The sequence below is a fragment of the Dendrobates tinctorius genome, unplaced genomic scaffold (assembly GCF_039654945.1).
Source record: "Dendrobates tinctorius isolate UK_male_01 unplaced genomic scaffold, ASM3965494v1 ptg000117l, whole genome shotgun sequence".
Lineage (NCBI taxonomy): Eukaryota > Metazoa > Chordata > Amphibia > Anura > Dendrobatidae > Dendrobates > Dendrobates tinctorius.
Genome location: NW_027361785.1, coordinates 14,982,061 through 15,009,752, shown reverse-complemented (window position 1 = coordinate 15,009,752; position 27,692 = coordinate 14,982,061). Strand labels below are relative to the sequence as shown.

Sequence of the window (27,692 nt, the reverse complement as noted above, 5' to 3'; positions counted from 1 at the left end):
CGACCAGCTTTGTCAGCGCTGGGGGAACCCCAGTATAGATCTCTTCGCAAGCCGGAAGAACTCGAAGGTTCCCAGATTCTACTCCCTAAATCCGATGGACCATCCAGAGGGCGTAGACGCCCTGAGTCAGACTTGGGGAGAATCCCTCTCTTATGCGTTCCCACCACTGGCCCTCATACCGGCAGTGCTCAGAAAGATACGCGAGGACCACGCAAGAGTGATATTGATAGTGCCATACTGGCCGAGGAGAAGCTGGTTTTCCCTTCTGGGAGCCATGGCAGTAGAAGATCCAGTCGAGCTGCCCTTGTGGGAGAACATCATCCACCAGGGCCCGATCCACCACCCGGACCCAGCAAGACTCCATTTATCGCCTTGGATCCTGAGAGGGACATCCTGAAGGCAAAAGGATTGTCGGAGCAGGTCATATCCACCCTACAGGCCAGCAGGAAGCCGGTGACGTCGGCAATTTATCGGAAGATATGGAAGAGATTCTGTCTGGAGGGTGGCAGGTCCGAGCTCGTGGCAGGTACCCCTGATCTCCCTAACATACTAGGGTTCCTGCAGGCAGGTTTTAATAAAGGCCTCAAGCCCAGCACTCTAAAAGTCCAGGTTTCAGCTTTGAGCGCCTTCTTCGATTATCAGTTAGCTGCACATCCCTGGGTGATAAGGTTTATAAAAGCCACACAGCGCCTGCGCCCCACGATTAGGCAGCTCACCCCGCCATGGGACCTGGGCCTGGTACTTCGGTTCCTCTGCTCGGACACTTTCGCCCTTAGTGAGAAGATAGCCATCCCTGCTCTCACTCGTAAAACGGCCTTTCTAGTAGCCATTACCACGGCCAAAAGAATAGGGGAGATCCAGGCCCTATCCACTAAGGATCCATACCTCCAGATAAGAGAGGATAGTATAATCCTAAGGTTAGACCCGGCATTTACCCCGAAGGTAGCCTCTACAAGAAATCTGAACCAGGAGGTAGTGTTACCCTCTTTCTGCGATAATCCCCGAAATGAGAAGGAGCGGCGGCTCCACTCGCTAGACGTGAGGCACGCAGTTATAGAATACCTAGAGGCCACCAATAGTTGGCGTGTCGACCCGAACCTGTTCGTTCTCTTTGGAGGTAGGAATAAAGGGAAGAAGGCCTCTAAGGCGTCCATCGCGCGTTGGATTACCTCAGTAATCTCGGACGCCTACCAGGCTGAAGGCGCCAGCCCGCCTGATTCCTTAAAAGCCCACTCTACGAGGGCGGTATCGGCCTCATGGGCCGAGCGGGCGGGGGCGTCAGTTGATCAAATTTGTCGAGCAGCAACCTGGGCTAGTCTTAATACATTCTGCAAACACTACAAACTAGATGTGTTAGCTGGCCAACAAACCGCATTTGGGAGAAAAGTTCTCCAGGCAGTAATCCCACCCTGAGGAGGTGCTTTGGTACTCTCCATAGTGCTGTCAGGTGGACGTCCTGGAAAATAGGTATTAGACCTACCGGTAATGATGTTTCCAGGAGTCCATCCTGACAGCACGGGTAGTTCCCTCCCTGTTATGTTATACTATGTTGTATTATGTTATGTCATATGCTGTAATATGATTGTTTCATTAAACCGTTACTAGCATCATCCACCTTGTGGTACTTGTCAAATCACTGAGGGAAAGGGGGTGGGACATGGCCTTTTAACCTCTCGTGTGCTTTCCTGTCCCTGTAAGGAGGAGGAGGACGTCCTCCATAGTGCTGTCAGGATGGACTCCTGGAAACATCATTACCGGTAGGTCTAATACCTATTTTCAGTAGGCCAACATTTCGGATTTTACAATCATTTTTCAAGTTTGTGTATTAAAGTATTCTAATTTACTGAGATAACGACTTTTGGGTTTTTATTTGTTGTAAACCATAATCATCAATATTAACAGAAATAAACACTTAAAATGATCACTCTGTAATGACTCTATATAATGAATTTCACTCTTTGTATTGAAGAACTGAAATAAATTAACTTTTTGATTATAGTAATTTTGTGAGAAGCACCTGTATGTACTACTATCCTATGTTATAATGCCAAAGGTAGGTGCCAATATGTTTGTTGTATAGTTTTACAATTAAGATTTCTGGGAAATCCTATTAAATCAGCTTTTATAATAAACTGCTTTGTAATACAGTAAGTAGGAAATTCCATTGTGAGTTTTCACCAGTGACGTAAATGAATAAGTTCCTGCAAAACTGCAGCCGGTACAGCAAATTGCATTAAAAATACATATATATTTTGCAGTTTGAAATATACAGCACGCCCTGGAAACTATAACTGGTATATGGCGAAACAAGTGTTTTTTGTGTACAGCTGACATATCGGTTGTATCAGTTATGTTAGTGTTAGAGGGAATCTGTTAGTAGGATCAACCCTCCTAAGCTATCTATATGGGTTTTAGGTCATAGGAAGATGAATAAAATGATACCTTGATATCTGTGATCTGACTCTTAATCCGGAGAAATCTTGTGTTTCTTAATTTGTAAATGAGCTGTTAAGATCTGTGGGCCGGACACAGATCTGCATGAGAATCTGCCTTCAGAGCTTATTACAAATTAAAGGGGGCGATACCAGTGTAAGACATAGATCCAAAGACTCATTACATGTCCCACACTGGTAACGCCCCTTTTCATTTACAATAAGCTCTGGAGGCAGAGTCTCAGGGAGATCAGTGTCTGCCTATAAGAATAGTGTATGTGTGTGTGTGTATATATATATATAATATATATATATATATATATATATATATATATATATATATATATATATATATATATTTTACACATACACACATGTATTTATCTGGAATAAGACATCCGATCACAAATCTCAAAGTACATTGCTTCAGCTGTAAGATATACTGTATTTGAATCCATATTTTTCTTGTGAAAAATTCAATAGCCTTTTATTTGAAAAAAAAAAACCTGAGTTACTCAAATTTTCTGGCATCTTAGAAAATTCGCCCTTCACAAATCACTTGAATCATGATTCTCCATTAACAATTACTGTCTTAAAAGATATACTAAAAATGGGAACATTGGGCTTCAATTTTTCTATAGATTCTGTTATATTTAATTCTGAGTATTTTTGTTTAACCCCTTTCTGCCATGAGACTTACTATTCCGTCCATGTGACTTGGGCCATTTTGACCATGGACGGGATAGTATGTCTCAGCGATCGGCCGCGCTCAAGGATGGTGTGCGGCCAATCGCGGCCGGGTGTTGGCTGATTCTCACAGCTGACACCCGACACCAAGTGCCAGGAGCAGGCAACCCCTCTGCCTTTGGATCAGAGACCCCGCGGCATCCCGATCGCTGCAATGGTATCCCGATGTCATGATGACACCCGGGTTACCAAAGCTGAGAAACTTCCTGTCATGCAGTGCATGTCAGAAAGTCTCAGGTCAGTGTGCCGTAAGTGTCCAGCGCTGCTTCATCTGCATGCTATAGAAGCGATCAGCCTGCAAAAAAGGAGTGTCCCATAGTGGGACAAAGTGTAAAAGTTAGAATGAAGTAAACATTTTTTTTCTTTAAATAATTGTAAAATTAAAATAATATTAAAAATTATAAAAAATATTTATTCTATCACTAATTATTTAAAAAAAAAAAATCTAAACGATAAAAGTACACATTTGGTATTGCCACATCCGTAACGATCAGACCTATAAGATTGTTCCACTAGTTAACCCCTTTAGAGAATATCATAAAAAAGGCAAATATCATACGGCCGAACAAAGAATGGAATAACACGCAATCAAAAAGACGGCTATAAATAAACATGGTACCAATGAAAACGTTATCTTGTCCCACAAAAAACGAGCCCTCATACCGTGTCATCAGCAAAAACAATAAAGTTATAGCTGTCAGAATAAAGTGATGGAATAACAATTTTTTTCTAGAAAATAGTTTTTATTATATAAAAGCGCCAAAGACCCGAAGGAAAAAAAACTGCCTTAGCAATTTCACCACTTGCAGAACGGTAAACGTCCCCCCCCCCCCCCCAAAAAAAAAAAAAATGAAAAAAAAAAATCATGAATTGCTGGTTTTTGATCACTCTGTCTCCCAAAAATCAGAATAGAAAGTGATCAAAACATGGCATATTCCCAAAAATGGTATCACTAAAAACATCTGCTCATCTCCTAAAAAACAAGACCTCACATGACTCTGTGGGCCAGAATATGGAAAAATTATAGCTCTCAAAATGTGGTGATGCAAAAACTATATTTTGCAATAAAAAGCATTTTTTAGCGTGCAACAGCTGCCAAACATAAAAACCCGCTATAACGCCTCTTTCACACGTCCTGATATTTCCGGTACCGGAGATGTCGGTGTCCGTGTGTAATACTTGCGTCACACGTGTGGCATGTGTGTGCCGCATCCGTACCAGAAGGACGGGCGCCAGTGAAGAAGCGTTACAGTAAGCACTGTTCCCCGGTGCCAGGTGCTGAACACGGCTCTGCTGGCGATTGGTGCAAGCAGGGGAGAATGTTGAGTTACATTTAACCCCTTAACGACCACCAATACACCTTTTAATGGCTGCAATTAAGGGTACATAAACCACAGCGCTGCTTTTTAACAGCGCTGAGATTTAATTTTATAGTGCCCCCCAGTGTCGGAATTTCTCCAGGGTCTCAGCTGCCGGGGGGTAGCCAAGACCCCAGGAAACATGATTGGGGTCGGTTTTTACTGACCCCGGTGTTGCGGTCACCGTTATTAACGGTATAACGGCGACCACAAAAAGTCAGATTTTCCTTTTAATTTCTCTCTGATTGCACATCACAGGAGAGAGAACTAGGGTCCCCCGATCACCCCCCTGGTACCTCCGTTGTCCATGCAGACCCCCCCGAAGTCCCCCAGGCGGCCGGCTTCTGGGAGAAAATGGCGGGCGCATGCACAGTGAGCCCGCCGAGATCTGCTGGCCAGCACCTGGCAACAATAGGAGATTTTTTTCCTATTGGTTCATTTTGATCACTGTGATAGACCAGATAAAAGTGATCAAAATAAAAAAAAATAGTAAATCAAACCCCTTTATCACCCCATTTGTTAGGGAAAAATAATAAAGTAAAAAAAAAATGAATTTCCATTTTCCCATTAGGGTGTGAGTTGGGCTAAAGTTAGGGTTAGGGCTGGAGCTTGGATTAGGGGTGTGTTGGGATTAGGGTTGGAGTTAGAATTGAATGGTTTCCACTGTTTAGACACATCAGGGGCTCGCCAAACGCGACATGAAGTCCAATCTTAATTCTAGCCAATTTTGCTTTGAAAAAGTAAAACGCCGCTCCATCCCTTCCAAGCTCAGCCATGCGCCCAAACAGTGGTTTACCTGCATATATGGGGTATCAGCATACTCAGGAAAAATTGGACCCCAAAAGTTGTGCAATTTGTCCTGTAACCCTTTATCAAATAAAAAAAATTTAATCTGAAAAAAATAAATAAATATATATCTATCTATCTATATAGGAATTTTTAGAAATTAAAAAAAAAAATTATTATATATATATATATATATATATATATATATATATATATATATATATATATATATATATATATTATAATATAATAATTTTTTTTTTTTTTTTTTTTTTTTATTTCTAAAAATTCCTGTGAAGCACCTGGAGGGTTAATAAACTTCTTGAATGTGGTTTTGAGCACCTTTCGGTGGTGCAGTTCTTAGAATGGCGTCACTTTTGGGTATTTTCTATCATATAGCCCCTTGAAAGTGACTTCAAATGTGATGTGGTCCCTTTAAAAAAAAAAAAAAAATGGTGTTGTAAAAAATGAGAAATCGCTGGTCAAATTTTATCCCTTATAACTTCCTAACAAAAAAAAATTTTGGTACCAAAATTGTTCTGTTGTAAAGTAGACATGTGGGAAATGTTGCTTATTAAGTATTTTATGTGACATATCTCAAATTTATTTTCACAAATAAACACAAGTCATATCAAAAAAATGTTACCACTAACATGAAGTACAATATGTCACGAGAAAACTGTCAGAATCACCGGGATCTATGGAAGCGTTCCAGAGTTGCCTCATAAAGGGACAGTGGTCAGAATTGTCAAAATTGACCTCAATATTAACATGCAAACCACCCTTGGGGTAAAGGGGTTAAATTTCACACAGAAATGAAATGCGTATTGTTTATACGGCTGTTTTAATGCTTGTTAATGTTGACCACAATGTATTGATTATTATAATGTTAAACCTTGCAATACAATTGATTCTCCCTTATTCCCCTGTTACATCCCTCCCCCCAATAATCTTTAATTTCCACTCCCTTACGAGTCCTTCCCCCTTTTACCTTCCCATATTTATCTTAAAGTTTTTAATAAAAATTATTGAAAGACAAATATCAAAGTATCATTTTATTCATCTTATTACCTACGTATCCATAGATGGCTTAGTGATTCTACAGACAAATTCCCTTTAATTTTTTAAAGTTTAGACTGTTTACAATAAAGCCTGTTGCCAAATTTGTATAAAATTCTATTGTTTAACCACTTCATAACCTTTGAAGTACATGTGTGACAAGTCATGTCCCTGCCTTTGATGCAGGCCTGCCAGCCAAGCCCGCATCTTTCCTGGCAGATAATGCTTAATTTATTCAGCCATCATGTGCCTTTAACATCTGCAGGTGGATCAGAGCTCTGCCTGCAGCCGATAACCTTTTAAATGCCACTGTGGATCTCTGACAGCGGCATTTAACACTCGATTGTAGGGAGCGCGTCATTCCACATATCCAAAAGCGCACCCTTGAAGTGATCACGGGGCGCTAATGGGTTGCCATAATAGACGAAGGTCTGCTGAAGACCCCCATGACTGTCGCTACAATACAATACTTCTGTGAAAACTAGCGTTTTGTTGGCATTTATAGGAGATCGTGATTTTAGCTATACATAGTAGTGCTATTAAAAAGTAAAAAAAAAAAAAAACGTAAAAGGTAGAAAACAAAAAAATAAAAAAAATTCAAATCACCCTCCTTTTTGCCTTTTAAAAAAAAAAAAAAATACATTCTGGCATCGGTGTGTTCTTAAAAGACTGATTTGTCAAAATATAAAATAAATTATGGTAGTCGGTAAGCAGCGTAACGAAAAAAAAACAATTATATGATTTATGTTTTGTTTTTTTGGCTGCCGAAACATTTCCAAGAGGCGATCAAAACATTTGTACCGATACTATTTTTGGTTAGATACAAAGTCAGGTCAGGGTGCAAAAAATAAGCCATCACACAGCCCCATATCCCAAAAAAATGAAAACGGGTCTCGAAGAATGACAACAAAAGTACATTTATTTTTTTTATTTTTAAATCTGATTTTTTTTTTCACAACTTAAACAAACAAAAAAAAAACGATTTATATATTTGGTATTTGTGTACTCCTACTGTTCTAGAGAATCATATTGCCAGGTCAACTTTACCATATAAAGAACATGGTAAATAAAGACCCCAAAAAATCAATTGTGGAATTGCACTTTTTTTTTGCAATTTCACGCTACTTGGAATTATTTTTCCTGCTTTTTATTGCATTACTTCATAAAATGAGTTATGCCACTTACCATAAATGTACAACTCCTCTCTTAAAAACATGCCCTCATATGGCTATGTTGATGGAAAAATAAAGTTATGAATCTTTGAAGCGGAGGAAAAAAAGTGAAAATCTCCCCTGGGGAGAAGGGGTTAAATCAATTGGTGCAAGGTCTTTCTTTTAAAAATGAGCGCATAAAAAAAAATTAACAGATGCTGACCGATTTCCCAGTTTATACCCATCTTTTGTAGGCCCATATATCTAGTGACAGTATACAGGACTATGAATTGACTTTTCAGTCTTAACTGCATTCTAAATTTTAGAATAACATGAATCAACATTTACCTCTCAAAGTCTGTTGTAATTCAGGATGCTGGATAGCTTGGTGACAATATGATTGTTATAAGACATAGGTGTTAACCTTGGAAAAAAATACACCGTAAGTGGTTGTTCTTTAATAATTTGTGTTTGGATATTATGCGCTCCAACTCACAATTTATTTATTTTTTTCTTTCCATGAATCTGCTCCTTGATTTTCTTGTTGGACTGGGTGATTAACAGAGTTACCTGCTGAAGAAGGTAAGTGCTGGTTTTCATCAAGTTTTTAATGCAGATCTTTAAGCCAAAATCAAATTTGTATTTTAAAGGATATAAAGCTTAAGGCTATGTGCACACTGGGTATTTGCTTGCAGAAATTTCTGCGAGGTTTCTGCCAGGGCTGTGGAATCTGTAAACCAAATCTCCGACTCCAACTCCGACTCCTCAAGAGAAAAAAAAAATTTGTGTGGGCTTGCATGTAATTTTCATAACCAGCTCAGGGAAAGCCAGCAGCTGAGAGCTGATGTTAATATTCTGGGAAGTAGCCAATAGCCAGAAAAGGTTCCTAGGCTATTAATATCAGCTCACAGCTGTTTGCTTAGCCTTTACTGGTCAGTTTACAGGGGGGACCCCAGAAAACTTTTTACATGGGGTCCCTCTATAAAATCTAACCAGGGAAGGCTAGGCAGACAGCTGTGGGCTGATATTAATAGCCTGTAGCAGTGGCAAGTGGGGTGATAGTTTGGGGTTGATGTCACCTTTGTTTTATCAGGTGACATCAAGCCCACAGGTTGGTAATGGAGAGGCGTCTATAAGACTCCCCCCATTACTAACCCCATAGTGATATTATAAAAACATACGCACCCAGAATAAAGTCATTTATTTGAAATGACACTCCTTTTAATGAATTGAAATTAAACCATACTTACTGAACGCTTAATCCACTGACACCAATATATCCTGCAACAAAAAATAATAAATCACAATATTCCTCACCTGTCTGCAGAGAAGATAATCCATAATGTCCCATGATGATCCTGATGACTTTGAGAGCAGTCACTGATGTGACTGCTCTCAAAGACAGCCGGCGATACACTGACAGGAGGTACCGTAGTATTTTTCGGACTATAAGACGCACCGGACCATAAGACGCACCCCAATTTTCAGAAGGAAAATAAGGAAAACAATAATGTGTCAAATGGGGGTCCGTCTTACAGTCCGAATTCAGCTTATCTGGGAAGGGATCCGGCACAGGTGGAGGAGTAGTCACAGGGGTCATTAAGTGGTCCAGGCTCGTGCGGTGGTGGCTCTGTGCTGGGGCAGGTTGGTTGTGCTGGGGCAGCTGTGCTGGGGCAGGGGTAGCTTCGCTGGGGCAGCTGTGCTGGGCAGCTTTGCTGGGGCAGGTGTGCTGTGCTGAGCTGGGGCAGGTGGGCTCTGCGGGGTGAGAGTGGCGGTGGGCTGTGCTCCGGCGCAGGGGCGGCGGCTCCTCCGGCATTTTCTCGCAGCCCGGAGGCCCCCGTACATCCCTTGCTGGCCGCCGCCATGTTGCGGTGGCCTCAGGGAACATGGACGCCGGGAAGATGGCCGCAGGTACAGGGACGGAGCGTGCGCAGGTTCAGATCTCGGGGGATGAGATCTCGTTGCCGAGGTTTGAATCTCGTCCCCCGAGATCTCGGGACGAGATCTGAACCTGCGCATGCGCCGTCCAAGGACCGGCGGCCATCTTCCCGGCGTCCATGTTCCCGGAGGCCACCGCAACATGGCGGCAGCCAGCAAGGGATGTGGGGGGGCCTAAGGTCTGCGAGGAAATGCCGGCGGAGCCGCCGCCCCTGCGCCGGAGCGCAGCCCGCCACGACCGCACCGCAGAGCCCCGCCCGCTGCCACCACCGCACCGCAGAGTCCCGGAGGTTACTATATTGCGACTATAAGTCGCACCCCCCACTTTCCCCCAAAATTCTTGGGGGAAAAAGGTGCGTCTTATGGTCGGAAAAATACGGTAATCTTTCCTGCAGTGTATCACTGAGCTGCTGTGAGAGAGTACACAGGAGTTCATCAGCGTAAGGTAGATCTTCAGGTGATCTCCCTTAGTCAAGGTTCACATTAGCGTTTGAGTCTGCAGCATATTATCCGCATGCGCAGACGTGTGCAAAACGTATGTTTACACAGCATTTTTTTTTTTTTTATGTACATCATCTTAAGCATGACAGAATGCATACCAATGTGTTCCTATGGACAATAATGCATTTTTTTACTCACTCGTCCGCATGCGCATGCCTGCGCATATTTGACGTATTTTTTGATGCCTCAAAAAATACAACATGTTGCGTTTGCTGGACACTGCCGCACACCGCGAAACAACGCATGAGTACGCAAAAGCATGTGAATGCATGCAAGCGCATGTCCCTGTGTACACCTTGTTAAATATATGTACGCATTACACATGTGGATCTATGCGGATCAAGCGCTGTTCACACAAATGCTAATGTGAAACCTGCCTTACTGCTCCCCTGCTGCATGAGAAACTTCTCATGCATTGGTGCTGTAAGTGAGAGCACCGGAGCTGATCGGCTGATGAACTCTTTCACGGCAGCTCAGTGATACACTGACAGGAGGTAATAGTTCCCGCAGTGTAATGCCAGCGGCCGGTTAGAGCAGACACATCTCCCGCTGTAACTGTTCTACAAGTGAGATTGCCATGGGACACTCGGGATTAAGTGAGTATATGGTGGTTTGTTTATTTTTGTTTTTTTTCTAGAAGATGTAGGCATTGGGGATTGGGCATTAAGGTGAGTATGTTTTTTATTTTACGTTTTTTCTAGGCGATGAGGGCATTGAGGATTTGGTGTTAGGCGAGTATAATGTGTTTTTTTTTATTTGAATATGTATGTAATTATTTTACGTGTGTATGGGATTGTTTTGTGAGCACAAGTGCAGGCTGACAAGAGACTATTTCTCCCATCAGCAGATCCTGCCATTACTGTTCTCAGTGACAGCAGACTTAGACTGATGGGAGGAGTAGTCTCATCAGCCCATGCCTCCTGACCTGCGGTGAGTGTTTTACCACGGTTCGCAGTGTCTCAGCAAATCCACAAACTGTTTTTGTACCTGTGTGCTGCGGATTTGACTGACTCCATTGAGTCAATGTGTAGAAAACGCCACAAATCTGCACAAAGATTTGGCATGCTGCAGAAAAAAATGCACTGCAAATACTCTAAGAAAATTTACTGATCATGTGCACAGCACTTCATGATTGAATTAGCATGCATAAGGTTTCCATAACGTTTTTAGCCCATTTTCGCACAGAAAAAAACGCTGCGAAAATGCATCAAAAACGCACCATGTGCACATTGCATAAAAGTGTATGAGCACCCATTAAGGTAATACAATAAAAATATGCAGTCACCTTGTTCTAGAGCAGGGGGAGCTGAACAAATTTATAAATTGATTTGAGAGAAAAGTCAGTATAATCTATGTCAATCTGCTTAGCTTCTCCTGGTGTATAACATGGTCCTGCAGGTAAAACTGCATTTTATTGGTGACACGTTCGCCTTAAATACATGTAATGTAACATGGTTATGTACATGTATTTACTCTGCAGTTGTATCAATTTGGTGGTCAATGTAAAAAATTAAAGAGGTGTTCCCATCTCAGATATGCTATCCCAATATATATATAGTAGGTGTAATATTAGCTAATACCTCCAATTAGAAATGTAGTATAGTTTTTCTGGTTCGCTGTGGCTTTCCTCATGTGGAGGCATTGCAGGTGGTTACAACCACTGATAAAGTAATAGCTAGTTGCTAGTGGTCGTAAGCATGGATACCCAAGGCCCTGCAATGCCTGCACATGAGGAAAGAAATATGACATATAAAAAAAACTATACTACATTTCTAATTGGAGGCATTTGCTAATATTATTATTACACATATTACATATTGATATAGGATGTTTGAGATGGGAATATCCCTTAAGTGCCCATGCACATGAGCTGTATTTTAAATGGGAAAGGGACAATAAGTAGTCAGTCCCCTCTAGTAGAAACTTGAGTCCCAGGAGAATGAAGAAATGGTCTTGTTGAAGTGCAACTTTTATGTAATGTATTAACGTTAGTTTGGATTTATAGCTGATTTTTATGACGCAACAGTCAATTTAAGCCACAGTTTTCCTATTAATCATTGTAATTGAGGAAAGCAAGCAAAGTGAGCTCTATGTGCACTTTTGCAGCTTGAGATCAGAATTTGTTTTGTTGTTTTTGTAACAAGATGAGTGAGAATGTGTGTTACAGTGATTAATATTTTAGACTTGTGTTTGGATCATGATGTTAATGAATACAAAGTTTCTTTCATGGCTTTATCAGATCAATTATGCTTTACTTTCCAGGAAAATCACTTTGGGAACTGGTGGTGGAGCAGTTTGAAGATCTTTTAGTTCGCATCCTTCTCCTAGCTGCATTTGTATCTTTTGTAAGTAAAAAAAAAAATGCAGTTCTCTATTGTTTTTGTTAGCGTTGTTTATTATTGTCTTGGTTGTATAACCAATTTCTAAGAAAAATACATTTTTTCCATAATATTGCCTGTTTATATTAACAGCTATTTAAAAAGTATTTGCTATTTTAAAGAGACAAAACCGACAAAAGTCCCTATCTTACCACAAGGCTATTAATTTGGGATACGAGGCCATTCTTGTCATTCTGATTAGCATTGTGTAATCACCAATGTGGCCATTTATAATGTGATCAAAGATAGTCATAGATGGATACGCAGGCAGATATTTTATGATTATTTAGCTGAAGTCGGTACTATAGCTGTAAAGAGGCTCCCAAAAGACGGTAAGTAGGTGACATAATGGCAATTGGTAAAAAAAAAAAAGTCTGAAATATTCCTTTAAAAGATCATTCCTACTGTAAGTTTTTTAGAACTTTGTGTGGGAGTGAGATTTTTTTTTTCTTGCTTTTAACAGCATGTGAGTCAGAGCTATGCAGATTGATGTATACTCTACATCCTTGTTCATCCTTGAGCAAGGTTATAGCTCCAAGAATAGACATGTACAGTTTGCTATTGATGATTTTTTATATATAAAATATATATATATATATATATATATATATATATATATATATATATATATATATATATATATATATATATATATATATATATATATATATATATATATATATATAGTCAAGGTTTTCCATTGTTCTTTGTTTTCTTTTACTCAAAGACAGTACTGTGGAAAAATCCAAAACCTCAGTAACATTAGATACAAAGATAACTTATTTCACAGACACTAATGGTGTTAGTCAGAGAACATTTTATTCCTCTATCCTCCTATTAAAGTAGATGAAAAGAAGTGCAATAGTGATTCATATTGGTTAGACCAGTAAGACTGAGGATTTTCTGGGGTGAGCCATTATTATAAATGTTGAATCACTTGAGCTTAATAGTATCTTTTGTGCAAATCTCTGGTGATGTCCGTGTCGTTTGGCGTAGGACGTCTTGATTTTTCATACATAGGTTTGTTTGTTTTTTTCTTTTTTTCTAACAACTGTTCAAATTACTTAGATCTTGAATGTAAACAGTTAGCTGTAGTAATGGTGTATGCATAGTCAGACTATATAAAAAGTCACATTTTCTAATGACAAGTGGAATTGAATGATCATTTTATCAATGAATAATATTTCACCCCTTTACCCCCAAGGGTGGTTTGCACATTAATGACCAGGTCAATTTTTACAATTCTGACCACTGTCCCTTTATGAGGTAATAACTCGGGAACGCTTCCATGGATCCCGGTGATTCTGACATTGTTTTTCTCATGACATATTGTACGCCATGATAGGGGTAAAATTTCTTTGGTATGACTAGCGTTTATTTGTGAAAAAAAAAAAAATTAAAATTTTGTTATTTTCCAACTTTAAATTTTCATACCCTTAAATCAGAGATATGTCGCATAAAATACTTAATATGTAACAATTCCCACATGTTTACTTTACATCAGCACAATTGTGGTACCAAAATTTTTTTTTGTTAGGAAGTTATAAGGGTTAAAAGTTGACCAGCGATTTTCTCATTTTTTCAACACCATTATCTTTTAGGGACTACATCACATTTGAAGTCACTTTAAGGGGTCTATATGATAGAAAATACCCAAAAGTGACACCATTCTAAAATCTGCACCCCTCAGGGTGCTCAGAACCACATTCAAGAAGTTTATTAACTCTTCAGGTGCTTCACAGAAATTTTTGGAGTGTTTTTAAAAAAGAAAAAATGAACATTTTAACTTTTTTTCACAAAAAATTTACTTCAGATCCAATTTTTTTTATTTTATCAAGGGTAACAGGAGAAATTGGACCCAAACGTTGTTGTGCAATTTGTCCTGAGTACGCTGATACCCCATGTGTGGGGGTAAACCACTGTTTGGGCACATGGCAGAGCTCAGAAGGGAAGGAGCGCCGTTTTTACTTTTTCAACTCAAAATTGGCTGAAATTAAAATCAGACACCATGTCGCGTTTGGAGAGCCCCTTGCTGTGCCTAAACAGTGTAAACCCCCCACAAGTGACACCATTTTGGAAAGAGCCAGCAGAGCAGGGGAGAGGGATGAGAGCAGTGTTTAGCACCCGGCATCGGAAAACAGCTTTTACTGTAACGCTTCTTCCCTGGTGCCTGTCCTTATGGTACTGATGCGGCACAGGCATGACACACGTGTGCCGCAAGTATTACACACACGGACACTGACATCTCTGGGAACAGAAATATCAGGATGTGTAAAAGAGGCGTTATAGCAGGTTTTTATGTTTGGCATCTGTCACACACTAAAAGATACTTTTTATTGCAAAAAATAGTTTTTGCATCACCATATTTTTAGAGCTACAATTTTTCCATATTTTGGCTCACAAAGTCATGTGAGAGCTTCTTTTTTTACGTTTTTACTGGTACCTCATTTACCTCATTTATACCATATCACATCATACCTCATTTATATAATTTTTTTATGTTTTGGCATGTTTATACAATAAAAACTTCGCTTTATTCTGAGAGCTATAACTTTTATTTTTCTGGTGGTGGAGCTGTATGGGGGCTTGTTTTTTGCGGGACAAGATGATGTTTTCAGCAGTACAGTCATGGCCAAAAGTTTTGAGAATGACACAAATATTATATTTTCACATGATCTGCTGCCCTCTGGTTTTTATGTGTGTTTGTCAGATGTTTTTATCACATACTCATAATATGATTGCAATTATATTTCTGTAACAAAAGGTTATAAAGACAGTTAGAATGAGTTAATACAGCAAGTCAATATTTGCAGTGTTGACCCTTCTTCAGGACCTCAGCTATTCTCCCTGGCATGCTCTCAATCAACTTCTGGATCAAATCCTGACTGATAGCAGTCCATTCTTGCAAAATCAATGCTTTTATTTTGTCTGAATTTGAAGGTTTTTGTTTGTCCACCCGTCTCTTGATGATTGACCACAAGTTCTCAATGGGATTAAGATCTGGGGAGTTTCCAGGCCATGGTCCCAAAATCTGTTTTGTTCCCTGAGCCATTTAGTTATCACCTTTGCTTTATGGCAAGATGCTCAATCATGTTGAAAAAGGCATTGTTGATCGCCAAACTGCTCTTGGACGGTTGGGAGAAGTTGCTCTTGGAGGACATTCTGGTACCATTCTTTATTCATGGCTGTGTTTTTAGGCAAGACTGAGAGAGAGCCCATTCCCTTGGCTGAGAAGCAACCCCACACATGAATGGTTTCAGGATGCTTGACAGTTGGCATGAGACAAGACTGGTGGTAGCGCTCACCTGGTCTTCTCCGAATAAGCCGTTTTCCAGATGTCCCAAACAATCGAAAAGGGGATTCATCAGAGAAAATGACTTTACCCCAGTCCTCAGCAGTCCACTCCCTGTACCTCTTGCAGAATATCAGTCTGTCCATGATGTTTTTTCTGGAGAGAAGTGGCTTCTTTGCTGCCCTCCTTGAGACCAGGCCTTGCTCCAAGAGTCTCCACCTCACAGTGCGTGCAGATGCACTCACACCTGTCTGCTGCCATTCCAGAGCAAGCTCTGCACTGCTGGTAGCCCAATCCCGCAGCTGAAACACTTTTAAGAGACGGTCCTGGCGCTTGCTGGTCTTTCTTGTTGCCAAAAAGGCTCCAGGGCGCCCAAGGGAACCTCTCTCCTTGAAGTTCTTGATGATGCGATAGATTGTTGACTGAGGTGCAATCTTTCTAGCTGCGATACTCTTCCCTGTTAGGCCGTTTTTGTGCAGTGCAATGATGACTGCACGTGTTTCTTTAGAGATAACCATGGTTAACAGAAGAGAAACAATGATACCAAGCACCAGCCTCCTTTTAAAGTGTCCAGTGGTGTGATTCTTACTTAATCATGACAGATTGATCTCCAGCCCTGTCCTCCTCAACACCCACACCTGTGTTAATGGAGCAATCACTGAAACGATGTTAGCTGGTCCTTTTAAGGCAGGGCTGCAATGATGTTGAAATGTGTTTTGGGGGATAAAGTTCATTTTCTAGGCAAATATTGACTTTGCAAGTAATTGCTGTTAAGCTGATCACTCTTTATAACATTCTGGAGTATATGCAAATTGCCATTAGAAAAAATGAAGCAGTAGAATTTGTAAAAAATTAATATTTGTGTCATTCTCAAAACTTTTGGCCATGACTGTACTATGTTTATTTATATTCATCTTTTTGATCGCGTGTTATTCCACTTTTTGTTCGGCGGTATGATAATACATTGTTTTTTGCATTGTTTTTTTTTTATGGTGTTCACTAAAGGGTTAACTAGTGGGACTGTTTTATATGTCAGGTTGTCACAGACGCGGCAATACCAAATGTGTACTTTTTATTGTTTAGACTTTTTTTCATTCAAATATTTATTTAGTGATGGAATAAATATTTAAAAAAAATTTTTTTTTTTTTTTACAATTTACATTTTTTTTTTTTTTTTTTTTGCTTTTCTATCTTATTCACTTTGTCCCACTATGGGGCAATCATTTTTTTTGTAGGCTGATCGCTTCTATAGCATGCAGATGGCGCAGCATCTACATACCATAGAAGCTGTCAGCGCTGCACTTACTGCACTGACCTGAGAGACTTCCTGATTATGCACTGCGCATGACAGGAAGTTTCTCAGCTGTGGTAGCTCGGATGTCATCATGACGACATCAGGTTACCATAGGAGCGATCGGGACCCCGCGTCACGCCGCGGGGTCTCCTATCCGAAGGCAGAGGGGCTGTCAGCATGGCCGATCGCAATGACGTACTATTCCATCCATGGTCAAATTGATCCGGGTCACATGGACAGAATAATACGTTTAATGTCAGAAAGGAGTTATTTGTTTTGAATAAGGTTATTTTTCTGAATGGGTGCATAGTTATGTATTTATTCATTGCAAAGTGCACAGCTCCTTTTCCAAATGGGTTCTTTGTCTGCGAATACTGCAGTTTTCCTCTGTTTTAATGGACACTTATAGTAATTGATGGAAACATTACACATAGAGAAATATTTTCTTAGTAGCAGCAATATACAAGTGCTTCTCACTAAATTAGAATATCATCAAAAGTTAATTTATTTCTGTTCTTCAATACAAAAAGTGAAAATCATATAATATAGTAATTACAAACAGTGATCTATTTCAAGTGTTTATTTCTGTTAATGTTGATGATTATGGCTTACAGCCAATGAAAACCCAAAAGTCATTATCTCAGTAAATTAGATTACTTTATAACACCAGCTTGAAAAATTATTTTAAAATCCAAAATGTTGGCTTACTGAAATGTATGCTCTGTAAATGCACTCAATACTTGGTCAAGGCTCCTTTTGCTTCAATTACTGCATCAATGTGGCATCGCATGGAGGTGATCATCCTGTGGCACTGCTGAGGTGTTATGGAAGCTCAGGTTGCTTTGATAGCAGCCTTCAGCTCATCTGCATTGTTGGGTCTGGTGTCTGTCAACTTCCTCTTGACAATACCCCATAGATTCTCTATGGGGTTAAGGTCGGGCGAGTTTACTGGCCAATCAAGCACAGTGATACTGTTTTTAAACTAGGAATTGGTACTTTTGGCAGTGTGGACAGGTGCCAAGTCCTGATGGAGAATGAAATTTCCATCTCCAAAAAGCTTGTTGGGCGAGAGAAGCATGAACTACTCTAAAATTTCCTGGTAGATGGCTGCGCTGACTTTGGTCTTGATAAAACACAGTGGACCCTACACCAGCAGATGACATGGCTCCCCAAACCATCACTGATTGTGGAAACTTCACATTAGATCTCAAGCAGCTTGGATTGTGTGCCTCTCCACTCTTCCTCCAGACTCTGGGACCTTGATTTCCAAATGAAATGCAAAATTTACTTTCATATGAAAACAACACCTTGGACCATTGAGCAACTGTCCAGTTCTTTTTCTCCTTGAACCAGGTAAGACGCTATTGGCATTGTCTATTAGTCATGAGAGGCTTTACACAAGGAATGTGACACTTGTAGCCTGGATACGTCTGTGTGTGGTGGGTCTTGAAGCAATGACTCCAGCAGCAGTCCAATACTTGTGAATCTCCCCCCAAACTTTTGTGTGACCTTTTCTTAACAATCCTTTCAAGACTGCGGTTATCCCTGTTGCTTGTGCTCCTTCTTCTAACACACTTTTTTCCTTCCACTCAACTTTCCATTAATATGCTTTGATACAGCACTCTGAACAGCCAGCTTCTTTAGCAATGACCTTTTGTGGCTTACCCTCCTTGTGGAGTGTCAATGACTGCCTTCTGGACATCTGTCAAGTCAGCAGTCTTCCTCTTGATTGTTGAACCTACTGAAACAGACTAATGGACCTTATTAAATGCTTCAGAAGCTTTTGCAGGTGTTTTTTGTTAATCATTCTAATTCACTGAGATAAAGACTTTTGACCTTTTTTGCCCAGTCTATTTCTTATGGTTGAATCATGAACACTGACCTTAACTGAGGCAAGTAAGGCCTGCAGTTCTTTGTGTGATGGTGTGAAGTCTTTTGTGACCTCTTGGATGAGTCGTCACTGCACTCCAGTGTAATTTTGGTCTGCTGGCCACTCCTGGGAAGGTTAGCTGCTATTCTATGTTTTATCCATTTGAGGATAATGCCTCTCACTGTGAATCACTCTTGTGCCAAAGCTTGAGAAATGTCTTTATAATTTTTTACTGACTGATAGATCTCAATTACTTTGTCTCTCATTGATACCAGAATTTCTTTGGAGTGTGGCATGATGTCTAGCTTTTGAGTATCTTTTGGTGTACTTCACTTTGTCAGGCAGGTCCTATTTATGGGATTTCTCAATTAAGAAAAGGTGTGGCTAATTTATATTTTAAGGTGGGGGGGACGGGGACGGGGACGGCAATCACTTTATCACTCAAGGTCCGTTAGGTTTGGATTTCTCTTTCCCTTTGTAATAGAAACCTTCATTTTAAAACTTCATTGTGTGTTATTTTTGTCTTATATTTTTAAATTTGTTTGATGACAAACCTTCAAAAAAAATAGTAATTCTGGAAGTGGGTGAACACTTTTCACGCAACTGTATACCCATAATTTGCCTATTCAAAATTAACTGCTGGTACCCCGGAGTGCCATATTTCCTAAGATCAGCTCAAGCAACGTACAAGCTAGAGATATATTTAACCCCTTACTTCATGTGTGGTGAAGGCCAGTAGCAGGTGTAAGGAGTGTGGTCACAGAGTGCGCCCACCTCAAATCTAGCAGATAATGGCTGTAGCACACAGCCAGAACCTACCTGTAACAGCTGCAGGTAGCTTGGCGCTCTGCCCATGACCTTTAACCTGCTTTAACCATGTGACAGAATGAAAACCTCTGTGCCTCTCATCGTGGAGCCTCAATGAAACCCCTCCTATGATCATCCATATCTGATTTTTAGAGTTGCAATGCCTGCAATCCCGCTGTTCAGCATTTTCCGATACCGGCAGTGACTGGTTGTGATCAGTTGTAGTGCTCCACCGCTCAGCTCAGCTAACAGATTAGTGGCATCAATATAAAAGTCACAGACAGCCCCTTTTTAAAGGGGTTAATTTTATTTTGTAAAATAGCTATGATTTGTCACTAGTTTACTACGATCGGAGGAAGTTCTATCTCTGAAGCCCCAACAATCTGGAGAAAATATGTACCACACCGTTGTCCCAGCTGCAGTTGGCTATCTTCAGTTGCAAGGATCTGTGGCGCAATTCTCTACACAGCTGGTGGATAGTGGGGCTGGGGGGGCAGTGAAGTTGACGTGAAATTAAACCAGCTTTTAGCCTCTTGTAGGCTTCCCAAGCACCACTCCTCTAACCCAGTTTTACCTTGGAACAACTCTCCACCAAGGCACAAACGTATCAACTGCCATATGCACTTTACTAGATGGAAACAATACTTTAAAATACATTCATGTAATGGTCATTAACAGACTAGAACACTCCATGTAGCCCATGTCATATATACATACTCTTGGACTGATAAAGAACATAGTAATATCTGCCTAGATTTATCTAAATCTTGTTTGTTTTTGTTTTTTTGCTGGTAGGTGTTTACACAGTAAAACATGTACAAAGAAGACTACTACATTTTAAACAGCTGAAATTGCCAGTGATCAATCATGTGACTAAGGCCTCTTTCACACTTCAGTTTTTTGTCAGTTAAAATCCGCCAAAAAGGCGGAAAAGCGGATCCGTTCCTAACTGATGTGAACGGATGTCACAGGATCCTTTTTTTTTTTTTTTTTTTTTTTTTTTATGGATCCGTAGAATGAAGAATTTTAAAGGAAACGCTGGCCGAGAGAGAGGGAGAGAGAGAATATTTTTGTCGGCCGCCAGAAAGGATTTCAGGGTTAATTTTCTCCCTGATTTCCTTTCTCCGGGCATGCGCAGTGGAAAATGCCGATCCTACACAAAAAAAAGTTGCAGGGTCCGTCCAGGCATGCCGGCGGACGCAAAAAATTAGGTGGATCCGCAAAAAAACGGATCCAACAGATGCCCATCCGTCAAGATCCGCCAGTAATGCAACCCAACAGGGAAAAAAACGGATCCGCCAAAAAAAATGGCGGATCCATTTTTTTAAAAAACTGGCGGATTTTGACTGATGGTCAAAAACGGAAGTGTGAAAGAGGCCTAAAATGCTTTTATGCTTCAAACCTAACCTGGGCTGCAGTATGTTGTAAATGCACAGACTTAGACCGATTTTAAAAGCAATTACTCAAAGGCTTAGAGCTGCACAGCGCTACAGGGTGGGCCCAGTTAATCAAAGCATTTACACCAGACTTCAGGCCTAAAAAGCTTTACAATGTCATACAAATTTTGGACTTCAGGCATTTTTGTGCCATCTTCGCCTAGCTCAGACAAAGTTGGTGGGGTTTGGTTAGGATGGGTGCATTGTGACCTCCACTCATCAAATTCATGACTTGTTATCCCACACATCTTCCTCCAGCAGGGACTGCAGTAGGATTTATGGCAAGGTGCACTCAGAGGTTCACATCAATTGTCCCATGATCTCTTATTGAATCAGAAGCGTTTGAAACCAGCAATCCTCATCATGAACACTGGCAAGAACAGCATCAATCTTGATGAATCAGGTTCACAGTGCATTTGGGGTTTAACCCCTTTCCGACATCGGGTGTACATTTACGCCAATGTCGGACTCCCTCCCTTTGATGTGGGCCCCGGTGGTGAACTCACATCTTTCCCGGTACATGTTGGCTATTTTGAACAGCTGACATGTGCCCAGAGCAGCTGCATGTGGAATCGTGATCCACCTGTGGCTATTAACCCGTTAAATGCTGCTGTTAGACTCTGACAGCGACATTTAGCATGAGCTTCTGACAAACGTGCAGGAAATTCACCCATCATTGACCCTCTATTCGCGGGTCACCGATGGGTTGGCATGACAACCAGAGGTTTCCTGGAGACCTCTATGGTTGTCACTGCCAGATTTCTATGAGTGTCGCCCGGTGGTTGGCGCTCATAGCAAGTGAGGTATTCTGCTACATAGAGGCGATGATCACATCACCTGTATATAGCAGAGCTGATCGGGTTATGGCAGTTTATAGTCTCCCATGGAGACTATTGAAGCATGCCAAAAGTAAAAAAAAAGAAAAATATTTTTTAAAAATATAAAAAAAATAAGTTCAAATCACCCCCTTCTTGCCCTATTCAAAATAAAGCAATCAAAAAATTAAATCAAACATACACACATTTGGTATCGCTGCGCTCAGAATTGCTCAATCTTAAAAAAACAAAGCGAAACAAAACAAAAAACCTGATTGTTAAACGGCGTGGCGAGAAAGTCAACGCCAGAATTACGTTTGTTTGGTTGCCGCACATTTGCATTAAATTGCATTACCGGGCGATCAAAGGATCTTATCTGCACCAAAATGGTATCAGTAAAAGCATTAGCTTGGCTTGCAAAAAATAAGGCTTAACCCAACCCAAGAGCATGAAAAATGGAGATGGTATGGGAAAATGGTGCAATTTTTTTTTTTTTTAAACAAAGGTTGTATTTTTTTTCACCACTTAAATAAAAAAGGACCTAGACATGTTTGGTGTCTAAAAACTCATAATAACCTGGAGAATCGTAATGGCAAGTCAGTTTTAGTATTTAGTGAACATGGTGGGAAAAAAAAACAAAAAACAAGTGCGGGATTGCACTTTATTTTATTTATTTATTTTTTTTAAGTTTCACTGCACTTGGAATTTTTTTCCCATTTTTGAGTACACGACATGGTAAAACCAATGGTGTCGTTCAAAAGTACAACTCGTCCTGCACAAAAAAACAAGCCCTCACATAGCCATTTTGACCAAAAAGTAAAAAAGTTATGGCTCTGGAAAGAAGGGGAGCAAAAAATTAAAATGCAAAACCAAAAATACCTCTAGTATTTATAAGGGGTTAATAATGCAAGAAATGACATGCAACAACTTAAACTCATTTTTCTCTATGCTGGAGTGGTGCTTCTAATTTAAGGTCCTTGACCCTAGTCTTGTGGTTACCTGCTGCCATCTTCACCTTTTTATTGGTCTTGCAGCAACATCTTGTGTCCGTTGCTTCTGACTGGCCAAAAGTAGCGGTCACAAGCTCTAAATGCAAATCTACTGCAGCCAGAATGAGATTCATAGACTTGCTTCGAAAAGCGATCCCCGGCTCGCTCCAGCAAACACTAGATTGATCAGGCAGGTCACAAACTACTGGAGACTTACGGGAATGGCAGGAATAGAAAGTGAAGACGGCAGGAGGCAAGTATAAGACTAGGGTCAGGGACCTTAGAATAGATGAACCACCACCACCAAAATTAAAAAACAAACTGCTGAATTGTTGCCGTAAAATAGCATGCAATTTGTAATCTTCCTTTCCATAGAAAATAGCCGAGTGCTGTACTAGGTTTTCTTGTAAAGTGACATAGAATGAATGAACGAGAGGTCACGCTTGGGAATCTCTACTCCATTCAAGATGATGTATAGAGCCTGATTACAGGGATCATGAGCCAATTTTCTTATGATTGCTAAGTTATCTAATATCTGTTGAGGTGATAACTTAAAGGGGTTTTCCCAAGAACAAAAGTTGATTTTAATCAATAGATCTTGGACTAATAATAAGTTCCACAATTGGATGTGCTGATATAATCGTAGTGCGCTGGTTAGCTATTCATAATGCAGACTGCTGACAGGTCACTAATCCCTCACTGACCTGCCCCCTAGTTTGCATAATGAATACGAGTACCTACTTTAAAGTGCCTGCCGTGGCACCTGCTCTGCAGCATGTTTCATGTCCCAATAATACAAGTTCTTGATGTTGTTCAGCTAGAAAAAAAAAAGTCAATTTGAAAATGGTACCTGCGCAGTAGCAACTATCTGTATATCTATGATCCGATAGCTGCTACTGCGCATGCGCTGGGATTGCCATCGTACTGGAGAAGAAAAAATTTCTCCTCCAAGATGGCGCTGCAGCAACTCTCTGAGATGGCCGATTATGCTGTAGATCGGGTGCCACGGCAGGTTTTTTTTTCTTTTTTTCAGCAGTCTGCGTTATGAATACCTAATCAGAGCACCACATGAAGAAACAACCCCCCCCCCCCCCCCCCCCCAACAGGCTGCCCGCAGCGCGAGCATCTCATTAGCTCAAAACTGAAAATAAAGATTAAAGAAAAGCCACAAGAATGGATTTCATCAACCAAGGTATCATGTTAATCAGTATAACGGCGCCGACCTGACATTGCTTGTAGGTTACTGTGCACAGTCCTGCTGACAGGTTCATGTGGGTCACAATCCTTTAATAGGGGTATTCTTTTAAGTAAACACTGCTTTTCCTCTGTGGATAAAATACAAAAGATTATTGGAAAATAATGGGTAGCAGAGCATTTGATTGTTATAATAGTTATGTAAGGGTATGACTTGCTCAAGTGCAAGGAAATTGTATATTGTGCTTTGCAATGCTTGGGTTCTGGTAGATGTTGCTCACTGATGTAGGTACCTTTTTATGTGTATTCCATGTTCATCAGTGTAGATATACAACTACTGTGCATGTTGTACAGTTATGAGTCATGATATTACACATGATCTATACTGCAAAACATCCAATGTGCCGAGTATAGTGGAGCAATCTGATAAAGTCTGGCGGTGACTTCAATACGTAGCGCCACAGGTCTGCTTCAACATTTACCATCTGCCTAGGCAAGACATTCTCTTGTGTGCATTTCTAAGTGTAGATATTGAACCCACCCCAAAGATCAATATGGGAGTAGGAAAATAACAATTTTCCTTTTGGCAGGTGCAGTAGGCTTTACAGCACAAAAGGTAATCCTTACAACATGTTTTATGTTTCTATGGTGATTTTCAAACCACATTATAGGTGTACATAGACAATAACTACTTTATATATCCATGTGAAACATAAAACCATGAGGAGTTTATAGGGTACTGCAAAGTTATTATCTTTAACTGTTCACCTATACCAGGGGTGGCTAATTAATTTTCTCAAGGGGCTACGTGAGAAACGGTGACTGTATTTCAGGACAGAAACAATAAACTGAAATTAATTCTGCTCAATTTTAATGTAATTAAATTTAACACAAAAATGATATTAGCCACTGTCATATATTGACAGCAGAAATTAACAAATTAACTGTGGGAAGCTGGCTGTCAATCAGCATGACCTCGGCAGAGACTCTGTCAACAGAGCAGAATAGAATACAACGTTCACAAACTCAAGATAAAAAGCGGACAGCACCGCTGTTACCGTGTAACTTCAAATGATGTGCGGCATACAGAAGCCCAGCAGCTGGGAATCTCGGGTGCCAGACCTGGAAACAGTCAATCCTGGGAATCCATGCAAAGAAAAGAGGTCGCACTCATCGAGATGAAAGTTTCACTGATTTATTGACATATCATGAACATGTCAAGTCGGGGGAGTGACATAAGGAGTGCAAGAAAGGCTGACAACGGCCGTTTCGCGCTACTCGAGTAGCGCGAAACGGCCGTTGTCAGCCTTTCTTGCATTCCATATGTCACTCCCCCGACTTGACATGTTCATGATATGTCAATAAATCAGTGAAACTTTCATCTCGATGAGAATACAACGTTCAGTTGATGTGACTCAGTTGGAACCACAAAATCGTCTATGACCACCTGGAGCCAGCAGAGATCAGCATCGGACAGAACAGGCAGGTAGTTAGCCCCAAACTACCTGTCTATTGGCTGTTCGCCCCATACACAAAAATAAGTCCCGCTTACTTGTTACATTAGGGCTTACTGTAACTCGTATTCTTGCTAGTCAAAACAAAATGGTGTGTACAGTGTGTATGTATGTATGTTTGTGTGTATATGTGTATATATAATATATATACACACACATTGCTCCAAAAAATAAAGGGAACACTTATATTCTGTTTAACTCCAAGTAAATCAAACTTCTGTGAAATCAAACTGTCCACTTAGGAAGCAGCACTGAATGACAATCAATTTCACATGCTGTTGTGCAAATGGAATAGACAACAGATGGAAATTATTGGCAATTATCAAGACACCCTCAATAAAGGAGTGGTTCTGCAGGTGGGGACCACAGACCACATTTCAGTACCAATGCTTTCTGGTCGATGTTTTGGTCACTTTTGAATGTTGGTTGTGCTTTCACACTTGTGGTAGCATGAGATGGACTCTACAACCCACACAAGTGGCTCAGGTAGTGCAGCTCATCCAGTATGGCACATCAATGCGAGCTGTGGCAAGAAGGTTTGCTGTGTCTGTCAGCGTAGTGTCCAGAGGTTGGAGGCGCTACCAGGAGACAGGCCAGGAGACGTGGAGGGGGCCGTAGGAGGGCAACAACCCAGCAGCAGGACCGCTACCTCGGCCTTTGTGTAAGGAGGAACAGGAGGAGCACTGCCAGAGCCCTGGAAAATGACCTCCAGCAGGCCACAAATGTGTATGTGTCTTCACAAACGGTTAGAAACCGACTCCATGAGGATGGTTTGAGGGCCCAACGTCCATAGATGGGGGTTGTGCTCACAGCCCAACACCATGCAGGACACTTGGCATTTGCAACAGAACACCAGGATTGGCAAATTCGCCATTGGTGCCCTGTGCTCTTCACAGATGAAAGGTTCACGCTGAGTACATGTGACAGACAAGACAGTCTGGAGATGCTGTGGAGAGCGATCTGCCTGCAACATCCTGCAGCATGACCGGTTTGGCAGTGGGTCTGTAATGCTGTGGGGTGGTATTTCCTTGGAGGGATGCACGGTGTTGTGCTGTGAGCACAACCCCCATCTGTGGACGTCGGGCACTCGGACCATCCTCATGGAGTCGGTTTCTAACCGTTTGTGCAGACACATGCACATTTGTGTCAACTTCTGTGCATGTTATGAAGCCAAAGTCACCAGTGTATGTAAACTTTTCATCAGGGTCATTTGGTTGTTTTGGGTTGACATTATGATTTAAAAAAAAAACAAAACACAGTAGTTTGACAATAAAGGCTTCACCCAACCACTAACCATGAGTGGAGAAAAAGTTTTGGTGTCCTCATTCATATTCTCTGAAAAAGCCAAGAAAGCAAAGATTCTACCGGGGCAAGTAAACTTTTGAGCACAACTGTATATGTGTGTGTGTATATATGTGTGTGTATATATATATATATATATATATATATATATATATATATATATATATATATATATGTGTGTGTGTATATACTACCGTTCAAAAGTTTAGGGTCACTTAGAAATGTCCTTATTTTTTAAAGAAAAGCACAGTTTTTTTTTCCAATGAAGCTAACATTAAATGATTCAGAAATACACTCTATACATTGTTAATATGGTAAATGACTATTCTAGCTGCAAACATCTTGTTTGTAATGCAGTATCTTCATAGGTGTATAGAGGCCCATTTCCAACAACCATCACCAGTGTTCTTATGGTACTTTGTGTTTGCTAACTGTTTAAGAAGGCAAATGGATGGTTAGAATACCCTTGAAAACCCTTGTGCAAGTATGTTAGCACAGCTGAAAACAGTTTGGCTGATTTAGAGAAGCTATAAACTTGACCTTCCTTTGAGCTAGTTGAGAATCTGGAGCATTACATTTGTTGGTTCCATTAAACTCTCAAATGGCCAGAAAAAAGAACTTTCATGTGAATCTCAACAGTCTATTCTTGCTCTTAGAAATGAAGGCTATTCCATGCGAGAAATTGCCAAGAAACTGAAGATTTCCTACAACGGTGTGTACTACTCCCTTTAAAGGAAAGCACAAACAGGCTCTAACCAGAGTGGAAAGAGAAGTGGGAGGCCCCGCTGCACAACTGAGCAACAAGACAAGTACATTAGAGTCTGTAGTT

At 40.6% G+C, this 27,692-nt stretch overlaps 1 protein-coding gene across 2 annotated transcripts in view; it reads left to right on the top strand.

Annotated features, from left to right (window-relative positions):
- LOC141101464 (sarcoplasmic/endoplasmic reticulum calcium ATPase 3) overlaps positions 1-27,692 on the top strand; it is a 375,756-nt gene that overhangs the window by 88,779 nt on the left and 259,285 nt on the right. For both annotated transcript variants that reach the window (XM_073590589.1, XM_073590590.1), the window contains exons 2-3: positions 8,098-8,115; positions 12,235-12,317. In XM_073590589.1, the coding sequence (XP_073446690.1) occupies positions 8,098-8,115; positions 12,235-12,317 (101 nt within the window). The remainder of the gene's footprint in view (positions 1-8,097; positions 8,116-12,234; positions 12,318-27,692) is intronic.